Source organism: Marmota monax, unplaced genomic scaffold, assembly GCF_021218885.2.
Source record: "Marmota monax isolate L192 unplaced genomic scaffold, Marmota_monax_Labrador192_F-V1.1 WCK01_AAM20220418_F8-fsc00316, whole genome shotgun sequence".
Taxonomy (NCBI): domain Eukaryota; kingdom Metazoa; phylum Chordata; class Mammalia; order Rodentia; family Sciuridae; genus Marmota; species Marmota monax.
The window spans coordinates 229,330-252,518 of NW_026693064.1; the positions used below are offsets into that span (position 1 = coordinate 229,330).

The 23,189-nt window shown below is 49.0% G+C and overlaps 1 protein-coding gene across 7 annotated transcripts in view; it reads right to left on the reverse strand.

Annotated features, from left to right (window-relative positions):
• Sfxn1 (sideroflexin 1) overlaps positions 1-16,808 on the reverse strand; it is a 39,453-nt gene extending 22,645 nt beyond the window's left edge. For 3 of the 7 annotated variants that reach the window (XM_046453874.1, XM_046453876.1, XM_046453875.1), the window contains exon 1: positions 4,273-4,444. In XM_046453874.1, coding sequence (XP_046309830.1) covers positions 4,273-4,436 — 164 coding nt within the window. In that variant the 5' untranslated portion in view covers positions 4,437-4,444. Of the gene's footprint in view, positions 1-4,272; positions 4,445-6,023; positions 6,047-7,808; positions 8,056-16,412; positions 16,515-16,704 lie in introns of those variants that run through there. The other 4 variants (XM_058582494.1, XM_058582493.1, XM_058582495.1 and 1 more) reach the window with 4 other exon arrangements.
• Between the last annotated feature and the right edge of the window lie 6,381 nt (positions 16,809-23,189).

Sequence of the window (23,189 nt, forward strand, 5' to 3'; positions counted from 1 at the left end):
CACATTTTGTTAATGCAATCTCCAAGTATTTACTATTTTTGTTGTTTTTGAAATAGCATCATTTTGATTATTTCCAGTTTACAGCTGTTAAATGCTACTAGATGAAAATAAAATTGATTTTAAATACTGATCTTGTGTCTTGTGACCTTGACAAACTTACTCCTTCTAGTTTTTATGTATTTGTATTTTTTGTGGATTCTTTCTACACAGATGGTCACGTTCGCTGCTGTCTTTAATTTTGCTGTTGATCTTCTAGCAGCCCCAGCACAGAGCTGAGGAAGAGCCCTGGAGACGGACTCCGTTGGCTCCCAGCCTCAGGGGAGCGAGCTCGTCATTCATCACCATGGGTGATGGCCCTGGCCTCCCCTTCTCTTCCTGGTCTGCTGAGAGTCTCACCACAGAGGCCTCTGGGTTCTGTCAGCTTCGCTGCCCCTGTGGCGATGAGCACCTGGTTTGGGCTCTGTGGTCCACCGATGGAGCTCTGTGGACGTGGGGCCAGCCTTGTCACAGGCAGCGGGGGCACTGCTCCAGGAGCTGCCCTCCACCTGGCCAGCTGACACCTGGGCTGTCTGTGAGGGACACCATTACAGAGCTGCTGCTTGAACCCCGTGTGTCAGGGATTAGGGCCCCGTCGATGGAAGAGGAAGAGCTTGCCTCCTACTTTCTGGGTGATCTGTGGTGAGTGGCTCTTCTCAGAAAAAAACGTTTCCCACCCGCAAAGCCAGGTTGCCTGGGAAAGATTTTGGATGGTTTTGCTTTTTATTTTTCTATTTGTTCTGTCTCATCTCTTCCTCACCCTTCCCCCCTTTTTCCCTCCCTTCTTTTGAACAAATTTTGGTTGTTTATACTTAAAAACGTTAAATATTTCACTAAGATTTTCAAACTTTTTAGCAAAAAAGCTCCATAGTAGGTTTTATTTATTTATTTTGATCCCAGGGACTAAACCCAGGTGCTCAACACCTGGGCCACATCCCCAGCCCCTTTATGTTTTATTTTGAGATGAAGTCTCGTAAGTTGCTTAGGCCCTGGCTAAATTGCTGAGGCTGGCGTTGAACTTGTGATCTTCCTTCTCAGCCTCCCAAGTTGCTAGGATTGCAGGTGTGTTCCTCTACACCCTGTGGTAGGCTGTATTTTAATATCTCTATTTCTTCCTTAGGGAACTTTCTTGTTCCTCTCGTCTACTTCTATGTATTTATTTTATATTGGTTAGACTTGCCAGAGGCTTGGCCTTCCCTTATTCATCAAGGAATCAATTCTCTCACTTGCTTTTTGGAAATTATTAATTTCCGACTCATAGCAACGACGTCCCCTCCACTGTCCTTGCAAGCCAGCTTACGTGGCCACGAGCAGCAGGGACTCTGTGGTGTGACCCTCGGGTTCCAGGTCTAGCTCTAGCAGGAGCTGCAGTCTGTGCCTCAGCTTCTCCGCCTGGAATGCAGGCAACATGGTGTTGGCCTCTCCTGCTGCTGAGGCGCGGGTGGGCAGCAGGAAGGGCACGGGCGGGCCTGGTGCAGGGCTCGGATGGGCTTGCTCCCTGCACTGCTCCGCTGTGGTTCCGATTTCTCGGGCTGCAGGTGGGCCCGTCAGTGCCACGCTTCGCTGGTGAGTCACAGAGACGTGGAGAGAGAAACCGGCCGGCAGAGCGCACTCTGACTCGACTTCTCCAGGTTTCCCAGGTGGTTTCTCATTGTGTTTGCTATTCTACTTTTGGCTAAAGGGAGTGTTTAGGAAATGCTATGTGCCCCGAGGACCTGTCAAAGACGAGGAAAGCTGTGTAAGGATTTCCTACTACTACTGTATTTTAATCAAGTTCTATTTTTATATACTTTATCAAAACCATTCTTTCCTATCTATTGGCCCTGAATCATACTGCATCTGATTTCCTACAGGAATCCTCTCCCTTTCTATTCCACGTGCCCTTCCTGCCCTCGAGAAGCGGGGAGGAGTCTGCCTTTGCTGCTCCTGCACTTTTGTCCTCTGGGATGAAGACAGTAGGTGCAGAGCCCCCGCCAGACTCCCTCCCACCGGCACTCTGCACAGAGGGAGGGGCTGACCGAGGGCCCAGGGCTCGCCTGCTATTTTAAGGATTGTCTTTACCCACTTCACGGATGCTTGTAGAAATTTCAAGTTTGTTACAGATGACATAAAAGAGATCGTCAGCTGGCCTTGCTTGAGATGGGGCAGGTCTCTTGAATCCGCAGATGTTTCCTTCCTGAGGCCCCGGGTTCCTCCTTCAGAGCATCACGCAGCCCACCTCCACTCGCCCTCCTCTACGCCCTTCCGTGATCTCCTTCACCCCTTTCTCCTTCACCTACCCCAGGTGTTACTAGCCACACCTGTGGGCGGTGGGTGGGCTTCCGTTCCAGAGGTGAGAACAGCCAGGCATGCTGAGCCATGGACTGCTGCCTGAGGCCACTGCCCCTGGCCCTGCACAGAGAGTGGGCCATCTCATCACACCCTTGGGAGCACCCAGGGTCACTCTAGACCCTACTCCACCTGTCCAAGGTGCCGCTTCTGTGGCTAGCTTCACAGCTGCCTTGAGGGACAATTTTGAATGGCCTCTGAGGTGCCCAGGTCTTGGCCATCCTCCTGCTGCCCTCTCCCCAGCCCGCACACGGGTCTTGGCACCTTAATCTTTTCTCATGGCTTCTGTTCCAGATTCTCCAAGAATAGAGAACGTTCCCCAAGTTTCTGAACTGTGCTTCTGTGAGGTCATCCTTTCCTCCTTGTTCAGAGCTTTTCACAAGCTCTGGCTGTTCTGATGCCGTGGTGGCCGCGTTTGAACCCTAGCTGAAGGTGGCCTCAGTGGCAGGCTTGGGTGCAGGGCTTCTAACAGCACTGTCGCCAGCTTCTAGTGCCCCTCCTTAGAGCAGGGACTGGCACTCCTCCCCACGGCCAACGTGGCCTGCTGGATCAGAGAGACTTTCATATTTTTTAAAAGAATTGTTAAAAAAAAAAAAAAGCAAGTAATCAAAAAATTAAGAATACTATGCAACAGTGTGGTAGCCTCTGTCGCTGGGTTAAAATACGACAGAACCAACTAAGAAAGAAGAAAGACATATTTTGGCTCATGGCTTCAGGGGTCTTGGTTCATGGTCACTTGGCCCCCTTGCTTTGGGCCTGTGGTGACAGAGGACACCACGGCAGGGCTGTGTATTGCAGGAGGCTGCTCACCTCATGGCGGCTGGGAAACAGAGAGAAAGGGGTTGGAGTCCCAAAGCCCCCTTCAAGGGCACGCCTCCCACGACTAGCTTCCTATCCTAGTACCTCCCACGGATTCCCCCTCTTCTGAGAAGAGCCTTATTTGGCTGGGGACTAAGACTTGGACACAGGAGCTTGTGGGGACTTTCTAGGGTCATACTAGAGCAGGGGCCCTCTTGGTCCACAGGAGCACTTCTCACCTCGTTTTGTGGGAAAATTGCCAACTGCTGCCTCAGAGTAGCTCCTCCTGGGCACCCTGGGGATAGCTCGAGACTTGCTGCCCCGACTCTGCAGACATCGATCCCCTGACATAAAGGGGCTGCATCTGCTGCGGCCCTGTAACCCCCACGTGCTTGCTTCAGGTCCCCTCTAATAGCCTGCCATCCTGATTCCATATGCACACCAGGTGAACAGCGGTTTTACTGCTGTATCCAGGGGATGAGGACGAGAACACAGGTCTGCACATGTTCGCGACAGAGGCAGGATTTGCCTTTGTTATTTTTGACATCTTCAGCCCATGGCTGGTTGCATCAGTGGCTCAGAGCTGGTGCTGTGGGACTGCCTGCGTCTACCTAGGTGCCACTCTCTGTCCTCACACCTGGCACTTGGCTGACGGGGCGCCTCCCAGATCCACAGTCCTGAGCCCCGCTCTGTGCTCCCCTTCCAATGCCTCCCTACAGACTTCCACCCGCTGCGCTGTATCTCCGAAGCAGGACCCACCCCTGATTCACAGCAGTGTATCTTTTGCACTATGCTGTTTCTGTCCAGAAATGGAAGACACTGTGGGTGGTTGTAGCCCCAGGGATGACCATAAAAGAAAGGAGGTGGGTCAGGGCTCACAGATGGGGACCATGGGCAGCAGGAACGTGTGCCCCATTTTTAGGCTGCCCAGAGTCCCTGCTATGAGCTAAGGTTCAGCAATAGGGGGGTGCAACAGACTTCCTGATTATTTTTGGTAAAAAGGATTTCATTGTGAAACAAATGCTGCAAGATCACCAAGTGAAGGTTTAAAAGCAACCAATATGTTAATCAATTTACACATTAAGCCAAAAACGTGGTCACTATCGTCACCTGTAATCATGGACTATTCTCTTTGCGTTCTCTAGTTGCTCATCCGTTAACAGGACATTCCTGGGATCCGTCACGGTGAAGAAGTGACTGGCTCGCCCCACAAACGTGCTCTGATCCCATCGAGGTTCCTCGATGTTGATGTGCAATGGCAGTTCCCCAGACATCGTCCCGCCTGCAAAGCAAGAAGACCATAGAAGATCCACCGTCACCCCAGACTTTTGATCCTCAACCTGGTCTTCAAGGTGGATTGGCTCTTTCTGTTTATAAGCATCATTTTGGTATAAGTGGCAGAGAGGCCACCTCAACCAAAGCTGACTCTGTCCCCAAGTCTCAATGCACCTTAACCAAATGTCACTGATTTTCCACACACTTCTCTTTATAAGTACATAGTATTATGCCACTCCTTACTTGATGGAAACCCAAAAACTAGGGAAAAATAGAAATACAAAAGGGTTTAAAATAATATCCACAGTAACAAGGTCTGGAGTTGGAAATGCCAGGCACCCAGGTCTGCCTGCTTTCTGCCCCTGGGTGCAGAGGTGACTATGCATGCAGAGAGCACAGACGCCAAATGTCAGAGTCCAGCCAAGACACGGGTTCACTTGGCCTGTACAGCACATGAGCCACTAACAAGAATCAAAGGTGCCAGGTTACCTTCTTCCACGTACCGGGCACAGTGAGAAGAGCACCCGCTGCAGCCTGAGATGCCCTCGCAGCATTTCTGCCATTTACAGCAAAATGATGTTATTAAACAGAGCCTCGCAACCGTTACTTTTTCCCCTTAGTAATTAACCCGTTTCTCTGAGTAACATATGCTTATTTTAGAACTGCACTGTGTGTGGTAGGACATGCTTATTGTAGCATTCTGAAAAATACAAGCTTGTTATAGAAAATAAAGAATAAAGAAACAAAATCGCCCACAGCCGAGCTTCTCAGAAGTAAGCACCGTGCATGTTCCCATTCACTTCCTTGCAGACATCTTCTGGACACATTATCATAGAGATTGACATAATAACTTAATACTTTAATATCATTTAGTTCATGACAACTTCTATGCCATTAAATAATCATTTGAAGTAACACCTTTAATCTTGATGCTGCCTCAGTTTTCCACCATTATATGTGACGCTGCACTCTTGTCTGAGAATTTCTTCCCCTGACTGATGATCTTAAACTTGACCTTGAAGTCTGATGTTAACAGGTAGAAGGACCTACCCACTCGGAGGGCTTCAAACCACTGCTTTCCTGTACCCATTTCTATTTCCATGTGTAATACCTGTTCAGATCAGAGCTCTCTTTCTTAGGTCATTGTTCATTAAGTTACTTCTTCAGAGCTTTATAAGCTCCTAAGTATGTTAAGATGTCTGCAATCCCAGTGACTTAGGAGGCTGAGGGAGGAAGAACACAGTGTGAAGCCAGCCTGGGCAATTTAGGGAAATACTGTCTTGAAAATAAAAGGGCTGGGGATATGGCTGAGTGGTGCAGTGCCTCTGGATTCAATCCCCATCATCTCAGGGGAAAAAAAAGTCAGATGCACTGTAGGATTTGATAGAATCTCCAACACGTTCTGTGGCCCACTGGATCAAGACTGAGAAGGCTAGTTAGGGCCACAGCGGGGAGGAACCTAGAGAATGTGAAGCCGCCTTGGCATTACAGTAGCAGCAGGGACAGTGACAAAGCAGAAGTCAGGCCTGCCCCTGTCCAGGCTGCTGGGTCCCAGAGAAAGCCAGCTGCGAAGCTGCTGGGATTACCTTCCTCCGAGGCCGCAAGGTAGCTAAGGCGTGCCACATGGCTCCCTCTGCTGAGTAACCACTGCTTTCTTATCTCGTGGAGAAACCTGGTTCTTTGTCTCCACAGGATCAGAAACTTTGCTCCTTGGAATCTCAACAGGAGGAGTGAAAGTCTCCACCCTGGCACAGAGTGGGGAGTGGCTCTCCAGCCCCGGGCAGCTCAGGTGAGGGGACTTGTGGACCCAGCATTCCCAGTCTACCTTAACTCAGCAGTTTCCAAGGACACAGGGATGTAGGTCCACGCTGCAGTCACAGTGCAGCCAGCCAGTCAGGAGGACCTCGAGGCCCACAGCTTACTCCTGCTGGTCTGGGCTGACCAGGTGATGAGCAGAAACACAGGGACACATGGGCTCAGTGGGAGCAGGTCCCTCCTCCTGCCTTCCACCCCTGTGTCTTCTCACAAGGGTTATTTGGAAAGAGGTTTCTACTGCTTGGAAAAACAAGAAAAAAGTATCTTAGGAGCGGATGACCCTGAGAGCCAGGAGATGATGCAGGAAAGTCGAGAAGCTCTCAGGATACCCTGGGTTGTTATCCCTCCTCAGCTTCATCAGTCAACCTCAACATCCATTTATCTAGGTGGGGAGGGCAGCTTTGTTTTTCTAATTCCCAAATCCCATCAGGGACAGTATTTTTGTAAAAAAAAAGAAAAGAAAAGGAATTTTGAGAGAAATGAAGACAATTAAGTAAAAAATTAGAGCCCCAAGTTTTATTATTAGAGTCAGTAGACATCAAATGGCTCTGTCAAAGTGTTGTTTAAAGTGCTCGAGGCTAATTTCCAGCAGTTGGACCTCGTGATCGACCTGTGACAACTCACACTCTGGCTCCCGTAGGCCATACTTGGAACTTATAATGACGTGTATGGTGCGAAATCTGTTTCGTCCTGATGTGTCATCAAAAAATGCCAAACATCATCACAGGACTGAATAGAACACAAAACCTGGCACAACTTCCTCCCATTTTTTAATGAGCCCACAAAAGGTTTAGTTCCCTCCCTTTAATTTAAATAATTTTAAAATTTCAATTTTAAATTTAAATAATGGACAGAAGAAATTCTTTGCAGGAAAAGTCTGTTGGCCTTGGTTTTCTGTAAGGGCTACAAAGTGCAGCCATCTTTGTGCCCGCGGGCTGCTCTCCGACTGTGTGACAGGTTCTTCAGCTACGTCAGAGAACAAGGAAGACACTTCCTGCCCCAGCAGAGGGGCCACTGGGCTCCCCCTGGGGGAAGGGGGAATGAGAGGCAGAGAGAAGAAGGTTACTCCTCACAGTGGAAGGTGCCTGCGGTTTGGGAAAAAACAGAGTGGACTTGAAGGATCCCAGGATGGTAGGCCGCCGCACGTTCAGCAGGGCAGCCAGAGCAGGGCTGGCTGGGAAACAGCACTGGAGCGAGAGAGAGGGCTGGGAGGAACTGAATCCTGTGGGCATCTGGGGGAAGAGCATCCAGGAAGAGGGAATGGACCTTGCAAAGGCCCTGAGGCAGGCACATGTCCAGTGTTTTTAAAGAATAGCAAGAAGGCTTATCTTGGGGGAGGTGAGGAAGAGGGAAGAGAGGGGAGAGGGAGAGGGAGGGAGGGAGAGAGAAAGAGACAAAGACACACAGAGAGAGGGGGAAGGAGAGGATCAGGGGAGGGAGGAGGGAGGGAGAGAGGAAGGGAGGAGGGAGGGAGGGAGGGAGGGAGGCCAGGGGAGGGCGGGGCTGGGGTCAGCCGGTGGGAGGCCTTTGCCTTCTGATCAGAGGAATGAAGTCACCTGACTTAGAATTCAGCAGGGCCTCTCTGGTGCTGTGTGGGGAGGTGGGGAGCCAGAAAGGAGCAGATGGAGCAGTGGTGAGGTGACAGCCACCCAGGAGCCGCGCTGGCTGGGGTGCGGCAGGGAAGCCACTGGAGGGCTTGGATGCCAGACGTTCTGCTGAAGGAGCCAACAGGCCTTCCGACAGCTTGGCGCGTGGGCTGTGGGAGCAGGAAAGGCAGGACTTCCAACGATTCCGGTGGAACCACTGGAGGAACAGCGAGCCTGGGAGGGAAAATGGGAAGTTCAGACTCGAATGTGCTAAATGTGAGGTGCCGAAGGGCACCCAAGTGGGGCACCCAGGCAGTGGAACGTGGAGTCAGAGTTCAGGGTGGCGGTCAGCAGGAGGAGTGGTGAGCGGGAGGAGGCGGCAGAGGCAGATGGCAGAAGCAAAGGGACTAAGGGCTGCGCTATGAAGGTCAGGAAAAAGCCTGAACAAAGGTGGCCGGGTGGGAGGCCAGGGGCGTAGCGTCCTGCAAGGCAGGAGTGATGAGCTCTTAGTAACCTTGTGCCAAAGAGCTCTTGGTGACCATTACTTTGTTCTGGGATAGTAAGGAGGGGTGCCACCCCTCCCCAGGGGCCAGTATGGCAGACAGGACACTGTGAAGACAGCTGCCTTCGCAACTTCTAAGAATCCTAAGCAATGGTGGCAGTGAGTGTGGAGAGATGCTGGGGTCTCCCTGTCCCTGCCTGGGGCCTGTGCGTTCCTGCTAACCCCCTGGCACAGACAGTGGTTCTGGATTCAGCGGAAACCCACACAGCCTCCCAAAAGACAAGCACTACCCCTTCTCCCAGGAGCACGGGCACAGTCTGGGCGTGCGTGAGCTGTGAGCAGTTTCCGTCCTACATCCTGGCGCCCCCCCCTCCCCGCTCCCCCAATCTTGAACCAACTGGGATGCCTGCCAGGGGCAGCTGATCCTTAGTTTTCCCAGAAAAATCAAGCACCAAGTAATCCTTCTTCCCTTTTAACTAAATTCTCACTGTGCACATTTTACAGATGAGGAAAACAAGATTCTGAAACGACACTCATGGCCACCCCTCACCTGCCCAGCAAGGGAGGAGGCAGGGAGCTGGATCTAACTGCTGGTCTTCGACTCCAGGTTAACCCACCTAAGTTCTGACACTGGAAAGTCTCATTGCTGGCCTTGAACTTGTGATGGGCAGAATAACGCCTGGAGACTGAGAAGATGCTACTTTACACCTGGAGGGACTTAGCCCAGGATCCTGAGGAGGAGATTATCCTGAGTACTCAGGTGGCCCCAAGGCAATTACAGAGCCACATACGGAGAAGGACAGGCAAGGGGGCTGATGTTGTACGAGGTGACGAGCCAAGCAGTGCAGGTGGCCCCTGGGAGCCAGAGAAGACAGACAGGAACGCTCCTGAGGGCAGATTTTAGGCGGTCCTGCCCAGTCTGGACAACTGGCCTCCAGAGCACTAAGAGGCATTTTGTCTTTTTTAAGCTAACAAATTTGCGGTCATTTGTTAAAAGCACTAGGAAAAAATACAGCACCATTTCACCAACTTAAAAGGACTCTAAGCCAGGTGTGGTGCAATCCCTAGGTCCTGAGGCAGGAGGACCCAAGTTCAAGGCCAGCCTGGGCAACTTAGACAGACCCTCTCTAGCTCAATGACACAGCATCCTGGATTCAATCCCCAGAACTGAAAACAAACAAAAAAGAATTCCACATGACACCATACTGGCACGAGAAATACCTAATCCCTTGTGCCCCAGCCTTGGAACTGGGAGAACAATCAGGAAAGCCATGCTAGCATTCCTACAGAATCAGCTGATCTCCAACCAGATAGAATCTTAATTAGCTATGACCTCACGCTTCAATTAGATAGGCCTTTTTCACTCATGAAGTTACGCCTTCAAGCACACAGTTTCCCTTTCTCCACGCCAAATAAGTCGGTTTTCATCACCAGCTCTCCTGCCTTTTTATTAACTTGCCCTATTTCACGATAGTCAGTGGGGCCCAGGCAGCACACGTGGGGCAGGGAGTGGCTCTTAGGCTTGGGACCCCAAGGCACAAAGCACAGACGGAGGAGAGGACCCCAAAGTGAGGCTGGGGTCTCCCGTGGTAGGGCCCTGGCAGCTCCACTTGGTTGGATGCTGACAAGGGACAGGCGGCAGTGTTGGCTGCCCCTCAGGACATGCAGCATGCCCCCTTCCTCCTGCCCATCTGGTCAGCTGGCAGTGTGCTAAGCACCCTCTGGCTGGTAGAGGGTCTGGGCACTGAGGCTGGCACTGGAAGATCAAAGTCTTCTTAGAGAAGTGCTCTTAAGTGCCACCAGCTGTGAGGTTCTGACATGTCCATGGCAGCACATTCTGAGGGTCCACAGCAGACACATCTTAACTAGGAAGACCTGCCCGTGACACTGAAGTGAACCCTCAGGCTGCACACCCTCACGGGGAGCTGCAGACAGCAGCTGCCAGACTGCCCTCTGCTGCTCGATGGTCAGTATGCGGGAGCCAGGTGCTGGCAGGAAGGAACCAGGTCCGGCCCAGCGGGGGCTCTGATTGAGATGGAGGGCTTATCTCCTCAAAGCTCCATCTTGGGGGGCTGGGGGTGCAAAGGGCTCTTATAGGATGGAGAGGAGGGGCAGGTGGGAAGGCTGTGTGCTGAGCAGGGCCTCTGTGGTCTAGACACATACCTCCCTTTCCTCTTTAGAGAGCATAGAGAGGGACCACGCCCTTCCAGCTAGCTCCAGTGGCTCTTTAGGCAGACACAGCTCTCTGCAAGTCGAACATGCTTCATGTTGGTTGATGCAAGGAACTAAGGAAACGGAGGGGTAGTCTATAGGCCACCAGGTGTTTTCGGTTCTCAAGTCTAGAGAAAGTAAGCAGCACAACTACCATCATAGCAGGTGGGCTTCTCTTTAGAATTTAGAACATGGGCAAACAGCGGGGACTAATGGGTCAGGAAGAGGTAACACCCTGGTAGAGGGGTAAAGGTGGTACCTCTGCCCAGGACAACAGGGAAGGAGTGGTCTTGTTACAAAGCCACAAACAATTGGTTAGAAAAGGTTTTAGAGAACAAGGTACATCTTTTCCAACTGCAAATGTGGCAAAGATAATGAAAAATACCACACCTCTAAGGGCAGGTTGCACACAATGCCAGAGAACGTTCAAGAATATGGTGTACGTGAGCCCACCAGCTCTGCAGATGGCATGCAGGACCAGGACGCAGTGGAGAGAGAATGTTCTCTTTGCCATGTCTTCCTGAGGCTGTGGCAGTTGGGCAGCTCTGCTGAAATGGTGTCTCCAGGCACTCGGAGCGGCTGCAAAGGAGACCCCCAGAAACAGTGCAATGCCACCTTCCACAGGGGAGCTAAGCAAAGAGGCCCAGTGGAGGGATCTGCTAGCCAGTGGCCAGCTGGCGGAAGAACTGCAGCCACCAACCACCAAATGCTACGGTTCACACTCCCTGTTGGCAGATTACCGATGCTCCAAAATTCATTTTTATGGTCTGAAAATAAAGTGGAATGGGAGGCATAGAGGAGCGGTGGAAGCCATCCAGGTCCAACTGGCAACAGAGACATCAGATGGAACGGCGGTGGGGAGACGTGAAGTGACCCATCTTTTCCATGGACGCCTGACCAGCTGAGCTGGGAAATGTGACTCCAGGATCTCCTTCACGGGTGATTTTTAAAGAAAAATTGGGATTGTAAAGGTATTAAAATTTTTATGAGAGAGGAAAAAATGGGACTAAAAAATTCTTGTGGTTGGCTGACGCCACTTGAAGCAAGGTGATTTTAAGTTACTTTCCTACTAATGACCATTAACATCTCCTAATTGCTTACTCTAAGACAGGCTCACAATGAACTAACGATATCAGCTATTTGGAACCATGAATGATTGCAGCATTATGTTGTATTAAGATAAGCCAATAGATTATCTTATGTGTTGTTGAGAGAGTGAACTCTTCAAAGGAAACTGAAACCACTTGTCCAGTCCCGCAATTGGAAAGATGTCAAGATGCAACAGGCAGTAAGTCAGGAAAGCAAACACAGTCCGCAAAATACAGCCTCGTTCTATTTCCCCAAGGCATCTGCAGACACCTTCATAAAGCTTACTTAGTACACATGGGCAGCCTCCAACTCTGCTGAGAAAGTCTTTAACTGAGTTACTAGATTGCTAACCTGGGCAAACTGTATTGAAAACCTTTTAAAAAATATCCATATCAATGGACTAAACTTGCTTTGAAATTTGCACGAGCTCCAGTTACAGGAAAACCAAAATGAGTGGCATAAGGAAGATTCTGTGGTCACGATAGGTCACATGCTATGGGGCCACTGGAAATGTTGGCTAAGTCCATCTTCCTGAAGGTGCTATTTAAACTGTCTCCATTCTGTGGGGCACCCTGCCTCTCTTCCAGGATATACGCCTTGCCTGATACTGTCGGGATCTCACAGCAGTGTAGGCAGAGGACCAGCCTGTGGCCCGGCACAGGGGCACCTTCTGCCACATGAACGCACACCCTCTGGAGAACACTGCCCCAGTTAGGACCATCTGAAGCTGACAGAGCAACCCGTGGGCTGGCTTAGCTTGAGTTACTGGCTCCAAGCCACATGGTTCCAAAGCTGGCCACCAGTTATGTCACTTAGACACCCTGGATGGAGGGGTGAGAGGGTGTTGAAGAGCTACTTGGGTAGTGGTCATGAGCCTGTGCTTGTGGAGACCATGAATCTGAGTTCAAATTTTAACTCCCCAACTACTCGGAGCCCCACACACTTTAACCAATGGCTCCAGTATATGCATCTTTATCCACAGCTTAGGAATGGCCTACTAATAGCCTCGCCATTACCAGTCACTCACTCCAGTGCCTAAGCGTCACCACCACCCCTGTGACAGAGGACAGCTGGCTGGCGACCCCTGCTCCCTTGAAAAGTGTCGGTGACTTAGGAAAGCATTCTCTTAGGGATGTGATTCTGCAGAACAGAGGTGAATCCAATTCTTAAGCAGCCTAGGATCAGTAAGCCCAGGAGACTCGAGATGGAAAGAACATAAACGTGGAAACCTCTTAACCTGAGGAAGCAGGCCTGCCGCCCTGCAGTGTCCACAGGCCTTGTGAGAAGACACAGGGCAGCCCAGGCTGGACAGGCTGTGGTCCTGCCGGGCAGCCCCAGCACTTCTGCCTCCAGGGCTGCTCGTGCTGGACGCTGAGCCTATTCCTTCTGGCCGGCTCCCTGGGCCCCTCCTGAGAATCGACCCTGATACCTGGGGAATGGAGACTGGACTAAAACAGACCCGAGGCCTGATGCCACTCCCTTTCTGGGCACATTACTGGGTGAGCTGCTGCACATCCCTGGGCGTCAGGTTTCTCATCAACAGAATGAGAAGGGAGTAGGCTTGCAGCTGGCCGGACTGTGAAGCTGAGGTGTGCAGGAGGGCTGAATGATCTCTAGCAAAGGTAAAGCTCCGAGCAAGGCGCTTCCTGGAGATGGAAGCTCCCATCCACCCTGGTGGCAGCCTTGCCCCCAAATGCCAGGGCTGTGGGGAATGCCGCTTGCTGCCCAGCTTCCCAGAGGTGATCAGAAAAGACTAGGGAAAATAATCTCCTCCTACATAAGCTGCATTTCAAGTTTTTAGCTACCTGCCAAGGAAACCTGTAACCACAGGGATAAAACTAATTTTCCAAAATCACACAGAAAACGGGTTACCAGGGAATGTGCTTTCTGAGGGAATTAGTCACAAAGACCTTTAACCTTGGCTAAAGATTAACAACAACAACAACCAGGTCATTAAACTGGAAACTTGTTGTTGGTTAAAATTACTGTGGGTTTTTTTTTTTTTTTTTTTTTTTTTTTTTGTGGTGGTGGTACTGGGGATTGAACCCAGAGACACTTTACCACTGAACTATATTCCCCATGCTTATTTATTTTTTTATTTTGAGACAAGTTCTCACTAAGCTGCTGAGAGACTTGCTAAATTGCTGAGGCTGGCCTTGAACTTGCAGTACTCCTTCCTGCCTCATTCCTCCCCGCACCTCCAGCTGTTGGAGGTTACAGGTACATGCCACTATACCTGGCAAAACTACTGTACTTTGAAGCATTTAAGAAACAGTCTATTGCTCAGTTTGTTTAGTTGGGGACAGGCAGGTGCAAAACCATCTACCAAGGTCACTGTTGTCCACTGTCTGGGGGTCAAGACTGAAGGTCAATCATGTTTCAGACACAGAGCTTTTCATGCATTATCAGACTGCCAAGTCCTCATTTACAAACTTCTAGGATATTTCCTCTATTTTACACAGTTGCTCGGAGAAATTAAGTTCCATGCTCAAAACAACACAGTCTAGAGTGGCAATTCTGACTTTGTACCAAAGTCTTGATCCTTTGGAGTTTAGAGGTGATGTATCAGCAGAGGACAGTCACAACAACTCAAGGAACCTAACAAGTAATCTATTAATTTCTGTTTGGCTTTGCAGGTCATCTGTATGGGCATTCCTTCCCCCTGGGTGTGGCCACGCAGGAGATTAAATGATAGAAAGTGAATCGCAGGCCAGGAATTGGATTAGGTCAAAGAGCATTTCCACTTAGCAAGAAATCTATGCTGCATCTCTTCCCTGCTCCAGGGATTGCGCTGCATGGAGACAGGGGCCTGCCTGGAATCAGGGAGGCATGAGAATTACTGCCTCTCGGACTACCCCCCCTCCACGTGGCTCTCATCTTTCATTGCCTTTGAAACATCCATTGGACAATTAATGTTCATATTTTAGTCAAGATCAACTTTAGTTTGAGTTGCTGAAGCACTATCTTAGGACAGGTAAAGTTCTTGTCCATTTAAAAAAATAAATGAATTAACCTCCATTTGAGACAGGGCACCAGTCAGTAAAAATGATAAAGGGCTAACAAACTATTTTCAGTATCCAGCTGAATGTTCTAATGCCCAAAGATTCAACTCAAAAATTCGATATACCAAAGACCACGAGAGAGAAAGAGCTGTTCCTTCCAAGCTGGTACTTTTCTGTGCCCATCCCCAGGGGACCACAAGAAGAGTTCACAAAACATTAAGAGCACTCTGGGCATCTCACAGTTCTGCAGGAGGGCCGCCCCTCACTGGGCAGTTCCTCTCTGACATCTGCAACCACTGCTGTCTCTTCCCCCATCCCTGTGGCCTAAGGGCCTGCTCCCTCCATGGGACCCTGAATACACACTTAGAGCAATCCTACATTAGAGTAGAGGGCAACTGACAGATTCTTCTTTCCAAACACTATCTGTTTTGCAAATGAGGCACCTGCAGTCCTGAGAGAACAAAGGTCCTGTTGGGGGTCCTCGAACTTCTCAGTAGGGCCTCCCCCCATCCTCCTCAACAATTCTCTCTCCTTTATCAATCTGAGTGCAAAGCCGGAAGAGCGGAAGGAAAGGCCCCTCTGCACCTGCATCCTAATACTGTCCATGCCCCCCTACCCTGGCTCAACCAAACAGGGATGGACAGAGAAGACAAAGTCCAGAGGCAGCCAAGTCAGAACTGAGAAGGTAAGGCAGACAAGGGATGAGAACCATGAGAAGAGTATAAAGAAAGAGCCACAGGGCTCAGAAGGCAGCTGCCCCAGAACTGGTTAAGTGCTGGAACCCTGCAGTGCAGCCAAGCTGGGCTTTTGCATACCAGCACTCAGCAAGGGCTCACTGAGGACCTACTTGGCAGAAGCAATTGCTTGGTAGGAGGCAGTGGGGGAGACAGGTTAAGCTAGACCAGCACAGGCCCTGTTGGCAAAGAGAACATACCACAAATATAACAAGTTTATTTCAACTATTGGCAGATGCTGTTACAGAAAAAGCACAGGGGTAAAAAGGGTTTGGGAGGGGGCAGTTTTAAGCAGCATTCCAAGGGAGCACACCTTTGAGGAGGTAGCACCCAAGTTAGAACTCTGAGGCCAGCTGTGCAAACTACCTCGGAGGGCTGGAAGTATGTCAAAGTAGAGGGATCTAAATTCCCTGGCGCACGTTCCTAGATATGGTGGTAATTGACACTCTGGGAAGGTTAGAGCCCAGCGACACGTGGCAAAGATAAAGAGAAAAGTGCACAAGTGCAAGGTGCCCAGGGGACCCTACAACTCCAAGAATCCACTTCTCAGCACGTGTCTCCCCATCAGACTGAGCTCCAGGGCAGAGGCCGGTGGTCTCCTTGCCGACCACCGAACCCGTCCCGCGCCAGGAGGAGAGGCCAAAAGCCAAGAGCGTGAAGGGCACAGGGGTCGGCCACCTGGTCACCTAGCAATGGCTCGCGCCCACCCCGTGGTGGCCTGTCCTCGTGGCAGCCATCTTGGGCGCCTCCAGCGGAGAGTTTCGTCACGCCGTCGCGGGGGACAGCAGGGCAGGGTGTGGACAGAGGAGCCCCTTCCCACTGGGGGTGAGAGCCACCACCGCGGGACCCCGGGGTCCCGGGATGCTGGTGATGGGGGCAGCCAGGCAGCCAACGGCAGAGTCCCCAAGGGGTAGGGACCCCGGTCCCGAGGCGTCCCAGGCCCCGCGGAGGGGCTTCCGACTCCGAGCGCACCGGGTCCCCCCGCCCGCGCCGTGCCTCCGCCCCTCCCGCGAGCCCCCCGCCCGCCGGGCCGCACCTGCGACTCGCCGCCGCCGCCGCCCGCGCCGCTCTGCGCCGCCTCCGCCGCCACCGGAAGCGCCAAAGGCCCGGCGCGCCGCGCGTTAGAGCGCGTTCCCGGCGCGCGGCCGGGCGGGCGCGCGGCCCGGTCCGGGAGCCACGAGGCCGGGCTGGGCCCTAGCGCGGAGGCTGCGCGGGAATTCGGCCCGCGGCGCTGGCGCCTTCGCCTGGGTCGGGGCGCGGTTCTCCCGCCCCGGTAAGAACCCGCGCCCTCCCCGGGGCGGTCCGCTAGGCCCAGCCGTCGTCCGCACCTCGGCTCCCCACCCGGAACCGCGCCTTCCTCGCTTCCCTATCCCCAGGGCCACCGAGCACTCCTTCGTTCCAACTGGCGTGTCTCAGAGTGCGGCGCTGGACACCGCCGCTACCGGGTGATTCTAAGTGGTTACCAGAGCCGAGAACTCGTGGTCTGCAAAAGTATGACGCCAGCTGCTGGGTGAAGGGCGGGCTGCGAAGGGGAGGCCCCGACGGAAAGCCGGGGATCATGGGGACCACCGTGGCTCCAGCAGAGAGAGGATGTCCCGGACTAAGTTGGTGCCATCGCAGGGAGCGAGATGACATGGATCCTGGCATGTTATAAAGGGTCAACTGCACGATGTTCACGGATAGAAAGATTTCATTTTTAATTAATTAATATGACAGCAGAATGCATTTTGATTCATTGCCCACAATTGCTGCACAACTTTTCATTTCTCTGGTTGTACACGGTGTAGCGTCGCACTATATGTGCAGTCATACATGTACCTCAGGTAATGATGTCCATCTCATTCTATCGTCTTTCCTGCCCCCGTGTGCCTTCCCCACGTTTCCTCCCTTTCGCCCAATCAAAGTTCCTCCATTTTCCCCATCCCCCCCCCCCTCCATTTTTAAAGACAGGAATTCAGCTGGACATGGTGATCATGTCTCTAATCCCAGCTACTCAGGAAGATGATGCGGGAGGATCTCAAGCTTGAGCAATTTAGCAAGTCCCTGTTTCAAAATAAAAATGTGAAAAGGGCTGGGGATGAAGTTCTGTGGAAGAAGACCCCCGGGTTCAATCCCCAGTACTGCTAACAAAATGAAACAACAAATTAGACATGTGTACAAATATAATATACACTCTCCCTTCTCACAAATAACCTATAAACGTAGTGCACTTTCAACAGAATTCTGACACTTGTGTGTATGACTCTGTGTTTGTGTGTGTGTATAACTTAACAAGTCGGCTGTAAAATGTATATGGGGAAAATAAAGAGCCTGAAATAAGCTATAGGCTAAACAATTCTGAAGGAAAGAGCAAGGTGGAATGACTTGTTCTATGGATATAAAAGATAAATAAGAAGGGTAGTACCTTAGTATCAGGGTCAACAAACCTTTGCATGGTCAACTAGAGGTGCCACTACCTGTGCACCCCTGAATGTGTAAGACCCTATTATGAAATGGCATCACAGGTTTGGGGAGAAAGGTCAAATATTTGTTAGACAATGCTGGCATGATTGAATCCCAACCTTGGACCACAGACAACACTAAATTGCAGATGGATCCTTGTGTGAAAGAGAAAACTTCCAAAATTTAAGCAATATTTCACAGCTATTTTGGATGGCATTCCTTATCCTCAGAATTCCTATGAATATTAATCAACTTCTATTCTAGGATCCAAAAAATTGACGCTGGGGGCAGTGGGAGTGGTGGCACATAACTGTAATCCCAGTAGCTCTGGAGGCTGAGGCAGGAGGATCACAAGTTCAAAGACAGCCTCAGCAACAAAGAGGCACTAAGCAACTCAGTGGGATCCTGTCGCTTAATAAAATACAGAACAGAACTGAGGATGTTGCTCAGTAGTTGATCTCTCCTGAGTTCAATTCCTGGTTACCCTCCCCCCAAAAAAGGTTGAAAACAAACAAAAAAAGAGATTCTTCCCTTCAAGGAGCCATGGAAACATGTATTTAAAATAAATGAGAACAATCCAATATAAAACCTGCAACAGTGTAAGAGTGGGATGTATCAGCTAGGTCTATACAAGCACAGAGAAGGAATTGAGCAGGCTGGCCCAGAATGGGTAGACTAGTAGCTGGAGATGTAGTTGATACAAATGTTTCAGTTATCCATTGCCACAGGAATGACACATCACAATCAGGAAAGTTCATGGTATGCAACTTTGTTCCCGAGTCCCTGATCTATGGGTTGGCTGCACAATTTTGCAGACTTGAGCTGGGCTCTGCAGAGCTTACTAGGGTGTCCATGATTTGTTGTGGATTGTTGATGGCTTTGCCAATCTTGGCGGAGCTCTTACATGTTTGGGGCTTCCACTGGAACAACTGTAGGCTAGTTTGGTTCTGCTCTCTGTCTCATTCCTCCAGTCTCCTGGCCACAGATATATAATTGACGTATTTGTATCCAGCACACCTTTCTGTAGCCAACCTGGGTTGTAGCGTTCCAGCACCCCAAATTCTTCTGGGGACCATGGCTCCTCCCTCATTTCATTTGATCTGTTTAGATGGTCAGTCATGAGACTTTATCTTCTCATGTCTTCCCCAGTCATGGGTATGTGACTCAAGCTGGGTCAAATTATTCTGAATTCATATGTAGATGCTGGGGTAGAGAAATCACTCCTCCTCTGGCCCTCGGTCGCACATGAACACATTATCAGGGCTAGTCAGGAAGTAGAGCTGAAAGATATGAAAATTTGAATGGCCTCAGTTCATGCCTTTGTGTCAGCCAGTCCTGTAGCTACACCTATCTCTTAGGCCTCCTGTTATAGGGGCCATGAAATCTGCTCCTCCTTTTCTTTTTTTTTTTTTTAATCCTTTCTTTTACACTGTGAGCTCTTTTGAGTTAACCTTGACTGACTGGAGATTTCACTGAGGTGGTGCATTTGAGCAAAACTGAATTTGAAAAGATAGGAAAATGGGGTGAACCAAGGAGGAAGAAGTGAGATGAGTTTCAAAAAGCAGAAAGGGGTGGCTGTATGTATTCCGGCATTGAAGGACTTTCAGAGTCAGCTCCTGTGGAGCTATGAGGCTATTTTTGTTTAATACCGAAGCTGAACGTTTGGGGATTCTTGCTAGCCTTCCATTGGCAAAGGTTGTAAGACCTCTGCACTTGCCTGTGGACTTTGAGCCGCTCGGAGCTCGGCAGAAGCGATGGTCTGCAGAGGTGGAGGGTGCTTTGGGCACAGTGCAAGTTCAGCCTGCTGAGCCAAATTGCCGAATGTCCACACAGGCTTCATCCTGGTGGCGATCCGGTGAAAACTCATTATTTTCCTTCTAAATTCACTCCAATGAAAACTTTAAATTTTAAATTATATTTCCAAAGTTATACTTGATGATAAAAAATACATAATCATATCAACTTGAAAAGAATGGAAATGTACAGGGACACACTCAACTGCATTCCCCAGAAGCCTCCCCAGCAAGGAAGGTTTTAGTCTATTTCCTTGCAATATTTCTGTCTCTTTTCTGGCCCATCAAACCTCTGTTTGCCTGTGTTTGAGTTTCTGTCCCCACAGTCATGGCTGGGATGCAGATGGCACAGTGCCCCAGGCCCCAGGCACTGCAGGCAGGCCAGCCTGCTTCTGCTTCCTCCTCTGACCTGATGGTGTAATGCCAGATTCGTGGGACCCGAATAGACCTCCAGGAGCCGAATCCGATGCAATCACACAAGAGTCTTTATTGCAAGCTCGAGCCTGGACTCACAACCGTTCCAACACAGTGGTGGTCCCAGGGAGTGAGCCCCGGTCCTTTGTTCAGTGAAATTTTATAGGTTTTGGGGGGATACTCTATGCATCACAACATCACCCAGCAAATCATTTCACACTGCGGGAAAATCAAACAGCTCTTAACATTAACTCATTCACTGGCGGGAAGAAGTTGGTAGGGGTGATTGGTTAGTACAAGAGGGGGATTCCTTTGAACTGATTGGTTTAAGCCATGAGGGGTGTACGTGCTAAACTACATGGTTTCCCAACATGTTATCAACCACCATAAACTACTGGGGGTCATCTGGCATCCCACGTATTTTCCTTGTCTCATGCTGATTGGTGGTTGCTAGGGGTTATGGGTCCTCACCTAGATTAACTGAGTCAGGGACACCTGGCCCCGCAGATCTCTCCTGTTATTTGCAGACAAACAACTCAGCAGGGTGGGTATGTGCCTAGGAGTGCTCTGTGGGTTTTTCCAAGGACAAGGGTCATGCCCCCTTCCTTGCACAGGCTTTGAGGTAGAAGCTGTTTTAAAAAATGGAGTCACATCAGTTTCTCAATGGGCCCTGAGACCCCAGACAAACTGGTACCTCAAGCTCCGTGCCTTGGCTTCTTCATGTCTGAAGTGGGTGGAGGCTGACACTGCCTCAGGCAGGGATTGTGAAGATTGCCTGAGATTCTGCCACACAGAAATGAGCATGAGAACTGCTACGTATCAGAGTTCCAGCTTTCTGACTTCTTTAATCCTCCAGAAACCTTTGTGGACACTTGTGTCATTACACTCAACCAAAGCTTGATATCCCTTTTTTTTCCCTCAAGCTTATGAACCCTTTGAAATAAGAAACTCATTTTATTCAACTTTCTGTCACCAGGGTCTAATGACACATCTTCTGAACTCAGTGTTTGCAGAATATGTAGTTAGAATCATGGTGCACACATTCTACCCTCTGCTTTCTTGTAGTTTATCAACACTTTCTCAGTTTGCATTTTATTCCTCATTTGGGACTTCCTGAACATGGATTCTGCATTAGTAATTCTTGTAGGAGATCAGCAATGAAAGCAAAGCATTTACTCCCCCCCCCTTTTAAAAATATTTTAAATTGTAGATGGACACGATACCTTTATTTCTGTTTATTTAGTTTTTTTCATGTGGTGCTGGTGATCGAACCCAGTGCCTCACACGTGAGAGGCAAGCACTCTACCACTGAGCCACAACCCCAGCCCAGACATTTACCCCTTGACTTCATGCAGTGGATGGTCCAGGAGGTAAAGTCAGACAAGAAACAGAGAATAAGTGAAGTGCGTGGTGTGTTAGGAAGCGATGTAAATAAATTAAGAAAGAAGGGATGGCAGGGACCTTGGTAGGGATGACCCTGGGCAGCACCACCATCCCCCCTGTGAGGACTCCTTTCCTACCATCCCCAGGCCACACGTATGCAATTCTGAGTACTTTTCTCAAGTGATGGAAAGACCTGGAGATTCTGGGCCCAGCAACTTTGCAGAGTCGTTTGGAAGAAGGGAGGCAGAGGATTGACTGTAATGGAGTGCCCACTGCAGGCTGGGCGTACTACCACATACACCGGCCACTTGCACTCTCATCTTCTCTGTCTTCACTGGAACCCTGAGAGAATAACTACTTGTGTAGATCAGAGTTCTCCAGAGAAACAGAACTAAGAATATCTCTGTATTTGTATTTCTCTGAATACTATCTCTATCTCCCTCTCCCCATTCTGTCATATTCCTCTCGTGCACAATCCATCCTTCCATCTATCCATTCTATCTATCTACCTATCTATCTCTCTATCTGCTTACATACCTATCTTTCTGCAAAGAGATTTATTTTGAGGAACTGGTTCACATGATTGTGGTTGGTAAGTCCAAAACCAGCAGGGCAGGCTGGAAACTCAGACAAGGGTTGATGTTGCAGTCCTGAGGCTGACTTCACTGAAAAAGTTGGATTTCACTCTTAAGGCCTTCAACTGGTTAGGCGAGGCTCGCCTGCATTATCCAGGGTAACCTCTTTAAAGTCAACTGACTGTAGATGTAAACCAGATCTACAAAACTCCTTCCCAGAACAACCTAAGTTTGCATTTGATAAATGACTTGCTCAGTAGCCTCGCCAACCTGACCTGTAAAACTAGCCCTCTCGTTCCCTGATTTTACATCTGCATTTCCATCTTGTCTAAATATCCAGTCTCTGGTCTTTTGGAAATTTGAATTGCACCAGAAGAGTGCACTCCTAGTTAAAAATAAATTAAAATGGATCCAAATATTTTAAGACCACGTGGTTACATAAAGTTAATACAATTATAAGTTATGTTCTTATTATTCTTAATATATATTTTTTAGATATTTAGATAACCTATATTTGTTAATCTATAAAATAATTAGCACATGCCTAATTGATTAGTTAATATATATTTGCCTAATTGTTTTTCTTCAACAGAAAACCCATTATTTATGTTTTATATTTACATTTATCAGATACTCTGCCTTTTCAGTTACAGCTATTTGAGATAATTGTGTTTACCATAAATTTGCTTTTAAGTGAAAATACAATCTTCAAGTAGTTTCTAATTCTCAAAGTTACTGTTCAAACTCATAAGATGATAAATAATTATAATTATGTCTACAAAATATCTAAGGATTTTAACTATATTTTCATTGATATTTCTTATCAAAGTATAATAATTTGTTTATGGATTCTAAGGTTTTCAGAAATTGTTCCAAAGTATAACCAAAAAAAAAAATTTCTAAAAGAAAAAGATGCTTCAACAAAGAAAAAGCACACATGGATCCTAAAAAGAAGAAAGAAATCATCTTTGGGTAAAACAAGGTCTTTATATTCATTTCAATGATAAAAGTATTTTCCTAAGTAAAAAAGATTTTTATATTGTTATCTAAACAGATGTTGTAAAAAGTTAGAAAGATTAAAAAAGAGATTTATATATACTAAACTGACTATAATTAATTTAAGGGTATTTCAGGTTATTTCCTAATTTAACTATACTAATGTGAGCTAAGATTTTGTCCATATTTTGACATGATAAGCAACCTATT